Source organism: Motacilla alba, chromosome 14 (assembly GCF_015832195.1).
Source record: "Motacilla alba alba isolate MOTALB_02 chromosome 14, Motacilla_alba_V1.0_pri, whole genome shotgun sequence".
Lineage (NCBI taxonomy): Eukaryota > Metazoa > Chordata > Aves > Passeriformes > Motacillidae > Motacilla > Motacilla alba.
In genome coordinates this window covers 16032687-16044726 of record NC_052029.1, presented here as the reverse complement: position 1 = coordinate 16044726, position 12040 = coordinate 16032687, and the positions used below count along the sequence as shown (strand labels likewise).

The window sequence follows — 12040 nt, the reverse complement described above, 5'->3', positions numbered from 1 at the left end:
ATATTTAGTCTTAGATTTGCACTGCTGGATTTTTTTAAGTGTAACCTTGACTGGTTATCCTGGTGTTTTATTCTGTAAGATTAGTCTTATGAATTAAAGTTTGATAATTAAGTATTTCTGTGTTTGAGTGTTTCAATATTCTGTCTGTACTGAGCTGCTTCCTCCTGCATGAACAGCTGTGAGCAAAGGGTTTGTAGTGAGTTTCTTTGCAGGAAGATGGACACAGGCCCCCCACACCTGGTGACACCACAAAGCCGTGGGTGCCCATCTCCCAAGGTGGGGATTTGGGTTCTGCTGCCCTGTGCCACTGCACACGCACGGGCTGTGAATTACCGGATGGTCTCCACCTCCCTGCCCAAAGCCGGGCTTTAAATCTGCTTTTGCACCGGCATGGGCCGGTCCTGCCGGGCTGGGCTGGGCTGGCGGCGGTGTCCCAGTCCCAGTGACCAGCCCGGAGCGGGTGCTCGGAGCAGCCCCAGCGCGGGGCTTTGGGCACCCCCAGGACTGTCACGCTGAACCGGCGCTGCTCGGCCTCGCCTCCGCCTTTAGACAGCTCCTGTTCCCTGCCCAAAATCCCGGTCTCAGACGGTTGGGTAGCCCGCAGTTTGCGCTGTTCTCGCAGCGTGTGCCCGCGGGCAGGCTCCTGTTCACTGTGCCGTCCGGGGGTGCCCTGGCTGTCCCGCAGCCCGTGCAGGGGGGTCCCGGCGCAGCGCCCGTGCCCCGCTGCCCTCGGGCACAGCTCCCGGCACACGGGGCTCCGGGGGCTGCGGGGGGCGGCAGGAGCCGGCTCCTCCGCCGCTGCCGCTGGGAGGGCTTCGCCGCGCGTTACCGGCGGCAGGAGCTGTCCTCGGCTCGGTGCCCGCGGCCGGGCTGGGGCCGGTGCCCGCGGGGGGATGCGGGGATGTGCGCTGCCCGCGGCTCCTCCCGCCGCGCAGACGCTCGGGGAGCGGAGGGCAGCGGGGCGGGGAGGCCGGCGGGGTCGGGGCGCGGTGCGGAGCGCGGGGGGCGGAAGCCGCGTCCGGGACCCGCCCCGGCCCCGCTGACTCACGGCGGCCGCGCGGCCCGGCCCGGCCTGGCCTGGCCCGGACATGGGCGGCCCCGCCGCGCCGCGCCCGCGGGGGCTCCGGGGGGCGCGCCGGGGGCTCCTGCCGCCGCTGCTGCCGCCGCTCCTGCCGCCGCTCCTGCCGCTGCTCCTGCTGCTGCTCCCGCCGCCCCCGGCACAGGTACGGCCGCCGCTGGCAGCGGGGGGGCGCGAAGGTGGGACAGCGCCCGGGGGGGGACAGCGCGGGGGGACAGGGGACAGCGTCCGGGAAGGGGACAGCGCCCGGGAGGGGACAACGCGGGGTGACAGCGCGGTGGGAGAGGGGACAGCGCCCGGGAGGGGACAGCGCGGGGGGGACAGGGGACAGCGCCCGGGAGGGGACAGCCCGGGGGGCAGCGCGGGGGCACAGGGGACGGCGCCCGGGAGGGGACAGAGCCCGGGGGGCAGCGCGGTGCCCGCGCCGTTCCCGGTGTGAGCCTGTGCTCTCTGTGCCCCGCGTGTCCCGCGGAGGGCACACGGCGCTCGGTGCCCGGCTGTGACAGGGGCGCCCCGCGCTCGGGGCAGGTGTCCCGCGGGTGGCACCGGGGAGCGGGGCTCGGGCGGGGGCACCCGCAAGGCGTTCGTGGAGCGGGTGAGGGCCCGTGGTGCCCGCGGGGCCGGGATGCTGCCGGGGCTCGCGGCCGTACGGGGGTGGCGTTGGCGCCGTGCGATGGAGCGCCGGGCTGTCACCCGGGCCAGGGGTTGTTCTCCATCCTCACCCCCGGGCCTGGCCGTGGCCGGCAGCGGAGTCCCCTTCCCCCTCTGCCTGCTCCTGCCCGCGGAGCTGCTGCCTGTCAGGGTGGTGCCCTCGGAGCCGGATCCAGCTCCTGCAGCTGGTGGCAGTTCAAGCGGATAGGCAGCGTGCCAGGGTGGCTTTGGATTACACGGCCAGAGCTGCTTCAGTGGAGGAAGCAGGGGATGCTGGCACCGAGTTTCTGTCTGTGCTTGGCTGTGCCTCTCCATCCATCCCTGCGGGAGCGAGTGTGCCCCAAGCCCACGGCTGAGCTCGGCCCCAGCAGCATCACTGCAGAGTCCAGGATGCTGTGGTGAAACCTCGGGAAAGCTCCTGGGACTAGCTCATGGGAACAGCCACACTTGTGGGCTGGGGCCGGGACCAGGGGGAGGGTGGCAGCTCCCAGGCATCCAGCGCTCCCAGTTCTGCCCATGGTGGCTTATGGCAGGCAGCCTGGCCTTTGCCCGAGTGCCCTGGCACCAAAACACTTGCAGAAGGGATGGAAAAACCCCAGCGCTTCAGGGGGGAAGGAAGCGAGAGCCCTGACAGCTGGGGGGGCCCGGCAGTCTCAGTTTCCCCCAGGCAGGTGGCCACACTGCAAGAGCCCCGTGTCTGCCAGCCTGGCACGTCCCCAGCCAGCAGCAATCCCTCCTGCATGGCCATAGGGGCTGGAGGAGCTGTGGTGGGGAGCAGTCCCCTGCCATGTCTGCTCTGGGCAAAGCCAGAGGGGGGAACTCACTCTGACCTCACCTGAAAATTAAGCAAAAAGAAGTGCAAATAAAAGAACTGGGCTGGAGGCGTAGAGGTTGATATGAGGTGCATTGTGAGGGAGATTGTGTGTGCTCCTGTGCTTTGTTGCAGCTGAAGGAATCTCCTGGCCCTGCCATGCCACAGCCACTCTTGTACCGTCAGGTTCTGCTCTGCAAATGGTCTCAGACTCACGTGCAGGTCCTGGCTGGGCACAGGCTGCTGGCTGGTCCCTGCTGCACAGCTGGGACAGGCCCCCAGGACAGGCCCTGCCAGAGCAGTGAGGGGACTACTGAGGGGCTGGGCTCCAGGGTGTCCTTGTGCCTCTCAGGCTAATCTGTGGCCAGCCAGGGGCTCAGGCACTGCTGCCAATCCCTGGCATCGGGGACTGCCGGAGCCATGTGGGTCCCGTGCTGTTTGCTCATCCCTGTTTGCCGACAGGGTGAGGCTTGTGTATGTGGCACTGGCTGAGCTGGCACTCGCTATGCAGGCGCCATACGTGGAAGCAGCAGCTCCTCTTCCCAGGTGAATTTGCAATTACTTCCTCAATGTCAGGTAGCTGAAACCTGCAGCTCTGAAGGCCCAGGCAAGCAATCATCACTTCTCTGGCATGAAAAGTCACCAGACTCGTTTGTTTATGGAAGGAGCCGATGGTCAGGCTGCTCTTGTCACCTTTAGAAAGGTTGTGACTGGGAGGAGCCACGCTGCAATTCATCCCACCTGTGGGAAAACTTGCTCCAGGGAGAGGAGGGAGAGGGAAGGCTGCTCCAGCCCCAGGATGGCTCTGGTGGGACGTGAGCAAGGGGAGCCAGGGGCTGTAGGTGCAGGTGGTGCCAGTCACTGAGGGTGCAGCTGCCCCAGGAGCTGGGCTGGGGGATTGTTCCCGAGTCTGCCTGATCTCTTGAGGACGGTGTGTCTGTCCTAGAGCCTCAAAGGCAGTGCCGTGACTGTCCCAGAAACGCTGCTCTTCATCTCCACGCTGGATGGGAGCCTCCACGCCGTCAGCAAGAGCACAGGGGCCATCAAGTGGACCCTGAAGGATGGTGAGTAGTGACTGGGGGGCATTTGCTTACAGCCTAGCTCCTGGAGCATGTTTGGGGTTTGGGAATGCTGCCCTGGCCTGGCGCTTGCTGGATGGGCTCTGGGCTGCCAGTGCCTCCGGCCCTGGGGTGCGCTGCCAGCCCCGGCCCCAGGCAGAGATGAGCATCTGCCCCTGGTGTCTCTTTTGGCTCTGAAAGGCAAGCAGGCTGCATGGCTGGGCTGGGTGACAGTGCCACGCTGGGTAAACAGTGGTGGTGTGCTGTCCCACTCGCAGGAGCGCTGCTGATGTGGCCTCTCACTCTCTGTTTCAGATCCCATTCTGCAGGTGCCGGTCTACGTGGCAGAGTGAGTGTCACCCGCACTGGGCAGTGCAGGAGGCTCCCCGATAGCTGATGGAGCAGCAGCAGGAAAGGGGAACCACAGAGAAATGAAATGCCCAGCCCATGCCATGGCATCAGCTTACCCTGACCCTGGTGCTGGCATGTGGCACATGGTGATGAGGAGGAGCTGGCACCTGCTGCACAGCTGAGGAGCTCTCAGCTCAACTACACATACCAGCATGGAGAGAAATAGAGGGAAATCCTCCTGGAAGCTCAGGGGCAGGCAAGGGCAGCAACAGCTCCTTGGGACAGGCAGGGCATCCACCAGCCTGGTGGGTGGCTGTGGGAAGTGCCAGGAGTGACCAGAGTGGGATTCATCTCCTGCCAAATCCAGTGCTGCAGGTGTCCAGGAAAGGTCAAGCCCTGCAGGGACTCACCCCAGAGCAAACTGCTGAAGGGGATTCTGCAGCGTAGCCACTCTGTGTCCTTGGAGCTGCCCAGGGCAGGGGTGGCTCACATTTTATCCTTCTCTCATGCTTCCCAGGCCAGCATTCCTTCCAGACCCCAATGATGGCAGCCTGTATATCCTGGGAGGAAAGAACAAAGAAGGCTTGATGGTCAGTAGGGCTGTGGGCATCCTGTGAGCCCCTGGGGTGCCCTGGGCCGCAGAGGTGACTCTGCCCTGTGCCTGTGTTGCAGAAGCTGCCGTTCACCATCCCGGAGCTGGTGCAGTCCTCGCCGTGCCGCAGCTCAGACGGAGTGCTCTACACTGGTATGGAGCACTGCCCGGGGCTCCGGGAGCCTGCAGGGCCACAGGCAGGGGCTCAGCGGGAGCTCCTGGGGACAGGGGGGCTGCGGGGGCTGACAAAGAGGGCATTTTCCTTCTCAGGGAAGAAGCAGGACAGCTGGTTCATTGTGGACCCCAAGTCAGGGGAGAAGCAGACCACCCTCTCAACAGAGGCCTGGGATGGTCTGTGCCCATCCAGCCCCTTGCTCTACATCGGACGCACCCGTAAGTGCCCCCATCGACTACCCGGTGCCAGGAATGGGCATTGGAGGTGACCTCGTGCCCTGCTCCTGTCCCCAGAGTATGTCATCACCATGTATGACACCAAGTCACGGGAGCTGCGCTGGAATGCCACCTTCTCGGAGTACTCGGCCCCGCTCTGTGAGGAGTCCTACCACTACAGTGAGTGGAACTGCAGCAGGCACGGGAGCCGTGGTAGTCGTGGCACCCAGCTCCCCAGTGCCCACTCGCAGCAGGACTCTGGCTGTGCAGGGGCCTGGGGTGACAGTGCCAGGGCCAGCAGGTCTCAGCTGTGCCCATTGCTGGGGAGAGCAGGCAGCAGCCCATGGCCAGAGGCAGAACTGAGGGTGACCAGAGGAGACACAGCCCAACTGCTGCATCCCTCATCCCTCTTGCTCTCTCCAGAAATGGCACACTTGGCCTCAAGCGGGGACGGGCTGGTGGTGACCCTGGACAAGGAGAGCGGGGAGGTCCTGTGGGCGCAGAACTACGGCTCACCTGTGGTTGGCATCTACCTGTGGCACCAGGACAGCCTGCGCCGCCTCCCCCACCTCAACGTGGCCATGGAGACCCTGCGCTATCTGACCTTCCAGTCACAGGACATCCATGTCCTCAAGTGGAGCTACCAGTCCGTCAGGGACTTTGCTGCCACCAAGACCCAGCTGCTGTACGTGGTTCCTGAGCGGTGGCAGCCGGTGGCGTTCGTGTTCCCCGCGCTCGGCCACCCTGATCCGCGGCGGATGGAAGGTGATGCTTGTCCTTGCCCCGCAGGCCGGCGCTCTACGTGGGAAAGCACGCGGCCAGTTTCTATGCCGTGACCTCCCTGGTGCACGGCAGCGTGGCGCTGGTGGTGAGTGTCCCCTGTGCCCCGCTGGAGCCACCACGGTGCGTCCGGCCGCCTGGTGCCCCACGAGCTGCCACATCCCCAGCCCCAGGGCATCACGCTGGCCAGGATCGACGGCCCCACCACGGACGACGTGACCATGAGGGAGTCCGGGGAGTGCGAGATCATGCCCAGCACGGACGTCAAGTACCCGCAGGGCAGCATCACCTCACTTCCCAACCAGTGGCTCCTCATAGGTGCGGAGCCGTGGTAGGCACAGACTCACCCATGCCCTGGCTCCCAGGTGGTGCCTGGTGGGGAGCACCCCGAGCTGCTGCTGTGCTTTAGGCTGACCTGCTCTGCCCAGGGGGTGAATGGGATTAAGGCTGAGTCACCTTGGGCTGTGGTGATGCTGGCTTGGGACTCCTTTCAGTCCATCCTTGTCCCCTCCCCAAGAGTGACTGCCAGACAACCCGTGCAGGGGTGGGCAGGGAGCCTTTGAAGCAGGGCTCACAGTTACCCATGCTGGGGGTCCCATGAGAAGCAACCCCCCTACTCCAGGAGAGCCAAAGCTGCTGACAAGGGATGGATGCTTAATCCAAGAGGTGAACTGAGGGTGGTCTCTGTTCCCCTCCTGCCACAGGGCACCATGAGCTGCCTCCTTTGGTCCACACCACAATGCTGCGAGCCTTCCCAGAGAACCTGAGGAAAACCACAGAAACCATCATCCCCAGGGCTCCTCCCAGCAGGACCGTGTTCGATGATGTGAGTGGTGAAGGGTGCAGGGTCACTGCAGGGTCTGTGCTGCTTGGGGTGGGCAGTGGGTCCCCAGCATGGGACAGGACAGGAAGGAGTCCCAAACCCACGTGCCCTGCAGTCTGTGCCTCACCCAGCCCTGGGTGTGTGTTGCAGTTTCTGGCCTCGAGCAGCCCGGAGGAGCCAGCTGTCCGCAGCGAGGGGCAACTCCAGCCAGACCCCACGCCGGGGGAGCAGGTGGAGGTGTACCCCGAGTCTGGCACCTGGGACCTGGTGATGGCTGCCGTCGGCACGGCTCTGCTGGGCGGGGGAATCCTGGTCCTGCTGCTCACGGTGGGTGCTGGTGGCAGGGGGAGAGGGACAGCGGAGCCGATGCCCCAGCGTGGCTGCAGGCTCTGAGTATTCCCATGGTTTGTGTTCCAGAAGCTGCAGCGGCAGCACGTGGCCCAGCAGCAGCAGCTGGAGGAGCAGATACAGCTCCTGCAGCAGCAGCAGGAGATGCTGCGCTCGGGCCGAGTCTCCAGGGAGGGCGTCCCTGAGGAGCCCGGGGAGCTGGAGCTGAGCCAGGGAAGTGCCTCAGAGCTCTCACAGAGCTCCAGCCCCTCCGCCTGCCTGAAGGACCCGGCTAACGGCACAGTCAGCCCAGAGCCAGCTGTCCCAGGGGCTGCTGAAGGTGGGTGCACGGGCAATGGGCAGGCTGTGGGGGCTTCTGTCCAGAGGGGCCAGCACCCAGAGCAGGAGCAGGGATGCCCACAGATGGGAGGGCTGCAGCCCACCTGGGATGGGAGGAGGTGCCAGATCTGCTGCTGGATAAGCATGGGCTACATAAGAGTAGGGCCCAAGAAATGGCCAGATGAATAGAGAAACAGGTGTCCTCCATACAGAACTAATGCTTGGAGGCTGAAAGACAGCTGTCTTCTCTCCATTGCAGATGCAGAACCAGACCTGGTTGTAGTTGGGAAAGTTTCTTTTAACCCCAAGGACGTGCTGGGCCATGGGGCTGGAGGAACCTTTGTCTTCAGGTGGGTGACACTGGGTGCCTGCCCCACTCTGCTTCCTTTCTCCCTGGGAGCCACAGGGATAGCGGCAGGGCAGCTCAGGGTGACGGCCACTGGTTCAGAGACTTTTGAGAGCTCACCCCCTGCACCTTCTTCTGGTCCTCATGCCACCCATCCTGGAGCTGAGCTCGTGGCTCTCACTGACCAGGTACGCAGGGCAGGTCCCCCTTGCACTCCCTCCCTGCCTGCCTGCACCTGCTCTGGCCCCTCGCACGGTTCCTAGGCTCTGGCTGAGCCTCTTTTGCAGCACTGAACACAGTAAAAGTGAGGGATGTCATTTTCCTACAAAATTGGGACCCTCCATTTCCCAGCTGGGAAGATCTCTTCCTGTCGGAGGTGTGACAAGGCTTTGGGGGTGCAGCAGAGTGGCCCATGCTGGGGACCCTGCGGGTGAGCTGGGCCCTGCTGCACCTGGACTCACGGGGACTCTGTGCACAGGGGGCAGTTTGAGGGCCGCAGTGTGGCCGTGAAGCGTCTCCTGCCCGAGTGTGTCCACCTGCTGGACCGCGAGGTCCAGCTGCTCCGCGAGTCGGACGAGCACCCGCACGTCGTGCGCTACTTCTGCACGGAGAGGGACCGGCAGTTCCACTACATCGCCATCGAGCTGTGCTCCGCCACGCTGCAGGAGGTGAGGGGCACAGGGCGGCTGCTGCTGTGCACAACGCCAGCCTTGGGCACAAACTGCCTCTGGAGAGGCTCCTCTCCATCGCCTTCCATCGCGCTGGGGTGGGGTGCCTCTCCAGCCAGCTTGCCTTTGCCCAGTAAATCAGGCTTAGTTCCTCTCCTGCTGTGTGGTTCCAGTACGTGGAGAGCCCCAGCTTTGAGCGCCGTGGGCTGGACCCGGTGTCCGTGCTGCGTCAGACCATGTCCGGGCTGGCCCACCTGCACTCCCTCAGCATCGGTAAGGGCCAGCGGTCCCCTCTGCAGCCCCTCCTCAGCAGATGCTGTGGGGTTTGGGTAGTAGCTGTGGGGGTCAGCAGCACATGGGGCTGTGGCAGAGCCCTGTTTGCGCCAGCCCTGCCAGGTGACACCACAGCCTCTCACTTGCAGTGCACCGTGACCTGAAGCCCTGTAACATCCTCATCTCTGTCCCGAACCGCCACGGGCAGATCCGCGCCGTCATCTCCGACTTCGGCCTTTGCAAGAAGCTTCAGGGGGGACGACAGAGCTTCAGCCTCCGCTCCGGGATCCCTGGCACTGAGGGCTGGATCGCGCCCGAGGTGCTGCAGGAGGCCCCGAAGGAGAACCCTGTCAGTGAGCCGTGGCCACCCCTGCCCGGGGTGCTCCTTGGGCCCATTGTGGCAGTGTCCCCCATGGTGGCACTGGCCTCAGGTCACACTGCTGGGGTGCACAATTAAGATGCGAGCTCCATGAGCCGGAGCCAGCCCAGACACAGGCGCTGTGCTGCTTGCCAGGGCTGTCCCCGTGCCCCTGCCCCGTGCGGACAGTGCCCAACTGTGTTCAGCACAGGTGTCTCGTTAGGCTCCATTAGTCCTCAGAAATTCGGGGTGGGGAGGTTGGCGGGGCTGTGGGATGCTGCCAAGGCCACATTCTCCTCTCTTCAGAACTGGGGATCTCATTCCCACTGGAAGCAGCTGCTGCACTGATCCTGGGCAGGGCAGTGCTGGGGCTCATGCTGGTGTCCGTTTGCCTGCTGGTGGGACACCAGTAGCCCCTGCGTGTCCATTGGGCTGTGGAGTCCTGAATTCCGGCTTTGCCTCTGGAAACCCCTTCTCTGTTGGGGACCTGGGGTGATGGGGCTCCCTGACGCAGGTAGCAGAGCAGGAGCCCCATGTGATGCATTTTCCAGCTGCAGCCAGCGACCAATTGTCCACGTGAAAGGACAGAGAAGTGAGAGGTAAAGGTTTCCTCGCCCTTTGCCTGAGGGTCCCACTTGCCCCCGTGTTTTGCAGACCAGTGCTGTGGACATCTTCTCAGCCGGGTGCATCTTCTACTACGTGGTGTCGGGGGGACAGCACCCCTTTGGGGACAGCCTGCGGCGCCAGGCCAACATCCTGGCAGGCTCCTACCAGCTGAGCTGCCTGCAGGAGGAGGCTCACGGTGAGACCCTTCCCCAGTGGCACCGCACCGTGGGGAGGCTCCTGCTGAGGGCAGCTCCCGCTGCTGGCACAGGGGCGAGCTCTCTGCTGTTTTGTTCCCCCCCCCAGACAAACTCGTTGCGAGGGAGCTGATTGTGGCCATGATCAGCTCCGAGCCCCAGCACCGGCCTTCAGCCCCTGTGGTCCTTGTGCATCCCTTTTTCTGGAGTCAGGAGAAGCAGCTGCAGTTCTTCCAGGTGAGCCTGTGCTGTCCCACTGTGCACTGAAAAACATGCTGGAAGCTGCTGCATTTGGGTCAGCATGCTCCTTGTGAGCTGCTCTTAGGAGGGGTGGGGAGTCCCTGGGTCTCTGTCCCACCCTGTGCAGAGCAAGGGCAGTGCCATAATGACCTCTTGGGCACACAGGACGTCAGTGACCGTGTGGAGAAGGAGCCAGCTGAGGGGCCCATCGTCTCAGCCCTTGAATCGGGAGGACGGGCGGTGGTGAGGACCAACTGGAGGATGCACATCTCCCTCCCGCTGCAGATGGGTGAGCATGGAGGGGCCAGGCTCATCAGTGGGTCCAGTGAAGCAGGTAGGGACTGGGGCTCCAAGGGCTGGTGCTTTAACTGGCCAGCAGGCACCTGCTTGTGCCCAGGAGCCAAAAAATGGGGCAGGTAAAGGTGGCAGCCCTTCCGTGGGAGGCCACAGTGCAGCAGGGCTGGGACTGGCACTAGGGGGGCTGTGGCAGCCCCCACCCCAGCTGTGTCCCCCCTCAATCCATGTCTCTCCCGCTGTCCCCAGACCTGAGGAAGTTCCGCACCTACAAAGGGGGGTCAGTGCGTGACCTGCTGCGGGCCATGAGGAACAAGGTACGGCCCCCCAGCTGCCCTTGGCCCTGCCACCCCCACTGTCCCCATCCTCTCTCACTTCACTCTCTCTCCTGCAGAAGCACCACTACCACGAGCTGCCGGCCGATGTGCGGGTGGCCCTGGGCTCTGTCCCCGAGGGCTTCGTGCAGTACTTCACCTCCCGCTTCCCGCGGCTGCTGCTGCACACGCACGGGGCCATGCGGGTCTGTGCCCACGAGCGCACCTTCCACTCCTACTACTGCCAGAGCCTGAGGGGCGACGGCGCCTGAGGGCCACTGGTCACGCCTGAGGGCCATGGGTCACTCCCGAGGGCCGTGGGTCACTCCTGAGGGTCGAGGGTCGCGAGTCACACCTGACAGCCGTGGATCACCCTGAGGGCCGCAGGTCACGCCTGAGGGGCGATGCCGCCTGAGGGCCACGGGTCACAACTGACGGACAGCCACGGGTCATGCCTGAGGGGCGACGGCGCCTGAGGGCCGTGGGTCACACCTAACGGCCATGGGTCACACCTGAGGGCTGTGGGTCACACCTAACGGCCATGGGTCACACCTGAGGGCCGCGGGTCATGCCCGAGGGCCGCGGGTCACGCCTGAGGGCCGCGGCCACTGCTGCCCACCAAGGCCCTCTCTCTGTCCTGCTGCCAGCCAGGCGAGGGCTCAGCAGGCGGGACACGGGGCAGCACCATGCTCTCACCTCTGGGCAACCACCTTTGCCAACACTCACAGTCGGACTCAGGTGTGAAGGCATTTGGGTCAGAAAACAAAGACATCTTGGGTGGACACAGTGCTTGGAGAAGAAAGAGGAAAACACGTTGTGTTTTCACAGCAGAGTCCTGGGACAGCGATGCCCTCAGGCTGCCATCAGCCCCGGGGGACATTCACCAGGGACAGAAAGCTTTGTCCCACAGCGTCTCTCCTGTACCAGGGGCCTGGGGACGCAGCTCCTTGACACCGGAGCTGCCCCTCAGCCCCAGCAGGGCTGTGCTCAGCCGGGCCAGGCCGAGCAGCCACACCCGCGGCACCCGGGCTGTGAGGGCACAGCCCCAGCAGGAAGGTGTGAATCAAAGCTGGGCTCAGAACAGGGGTTTGTCCCTTAGGGTCCCCACTAGCCTGTACCTGTGCCAGGCCTGGTGGCACAGCAGTTCAGGAACAGTTGTCTCCGGGCACAAAGGAGGGAGTTCCTTGCCCCTGGGATCCTTCCCTCAAAGACAGGCATGTGCCTGCAGCTCCCCCAGCCTCTCCTGCTGCCCAGGGCAGGTGGCCCATGGGTGCTCTGGTTCATGGCATCCCCATGGGTATGTGGTCCTTGTGAGCCAGACTCCAGCACCAGCTGAGCCCATGAGCACAGAGCAAAGCTCCTCTGTGGAACAGCAATAATTTTGTATAGTCTGATTCCTGTGTGTACTGGGGTGTGGGATTTCGTTACACAGTTAACAGGGTTTGTACCGGGTTTCTTTTCAGAATATATTTATACAAAATGTTATAAAAATTAAAATACAAAAACTAAAGCTTGTCCTGCTTAAAAACAAACTGGCCTAAGAGCAG

General features: G+C 63.8%; 1 protein-coding gene across 2 annotated transcripts; it reads left to right on the top strand.

Moving 5' to 3' along the window:
- Positions 1-1429: 1429 nt before the first annotated feature.
- Positions 1430-11964, top strand: ERN2 (endoplasmic reticulum to nucleus signaling 2). 2 transcript variants are annotated; one of them, XM_038151693.1, is made up of 21 exons: positions 1430-3604; positions 3914-3947; positions 4467-4539; positions 4622-4694; positions 4812-4934; positions 5010-5111; positions 5355-5616; positions 5721-5799; positions 5879-6029; positions 6416-6537; positions 6685-6861; positions 6952-7201; positions 7460-7550; positions 8025-8214; positions 8388-8487; positions 8637-8806; positions 9500-9647; positions 9755-9882; positions 10051-10174; positions 10429-10496; positions 10574-11964. In XM_038151693.1, the coding sequence occupies exons 3-21, from the start codon at positions 4537-4539 to the stop codon at positions 10763-10765; spliced, it is 2553 nt and encodes an 850-aa protein (XP_038007621.1). In that variant the 5' UTR covers positions 1430-3604; positions 3914-3947; positions 4467-4536; the 3' UTR covers positions 10766-11964. The 2 variants fall into 2 exon arrangements, with proteins under 2 accessions (XP_038007621.1, XP_038007620.1); XM_038151692.1 differs by having other exon boundaries at positions 1433-3604; positions 8637-8836; positions 10574-11963.
- The last annotated feature ends 76 nt before the right edge of the window (positions 11965-12040 follow it).

Coding starts and splice junctions, on each gene's coding strand:
- ERN2 (XM_038151692.1), top strand. Junction 9,883..10,050: donor AGCAGCTGCAGTTCTTCCAG/GTGAGCCTGTGC, acceptor TTGGGCACACAG/GACGTCAGTGACCGTGTGGA. Junction 10,497..10,573: donor TGCGGGCCATGAGGAACAAG/GTACGGCCCCCC, acceptor TCTCTCCTGCAG/AAGCACCACTACCACGAGCT.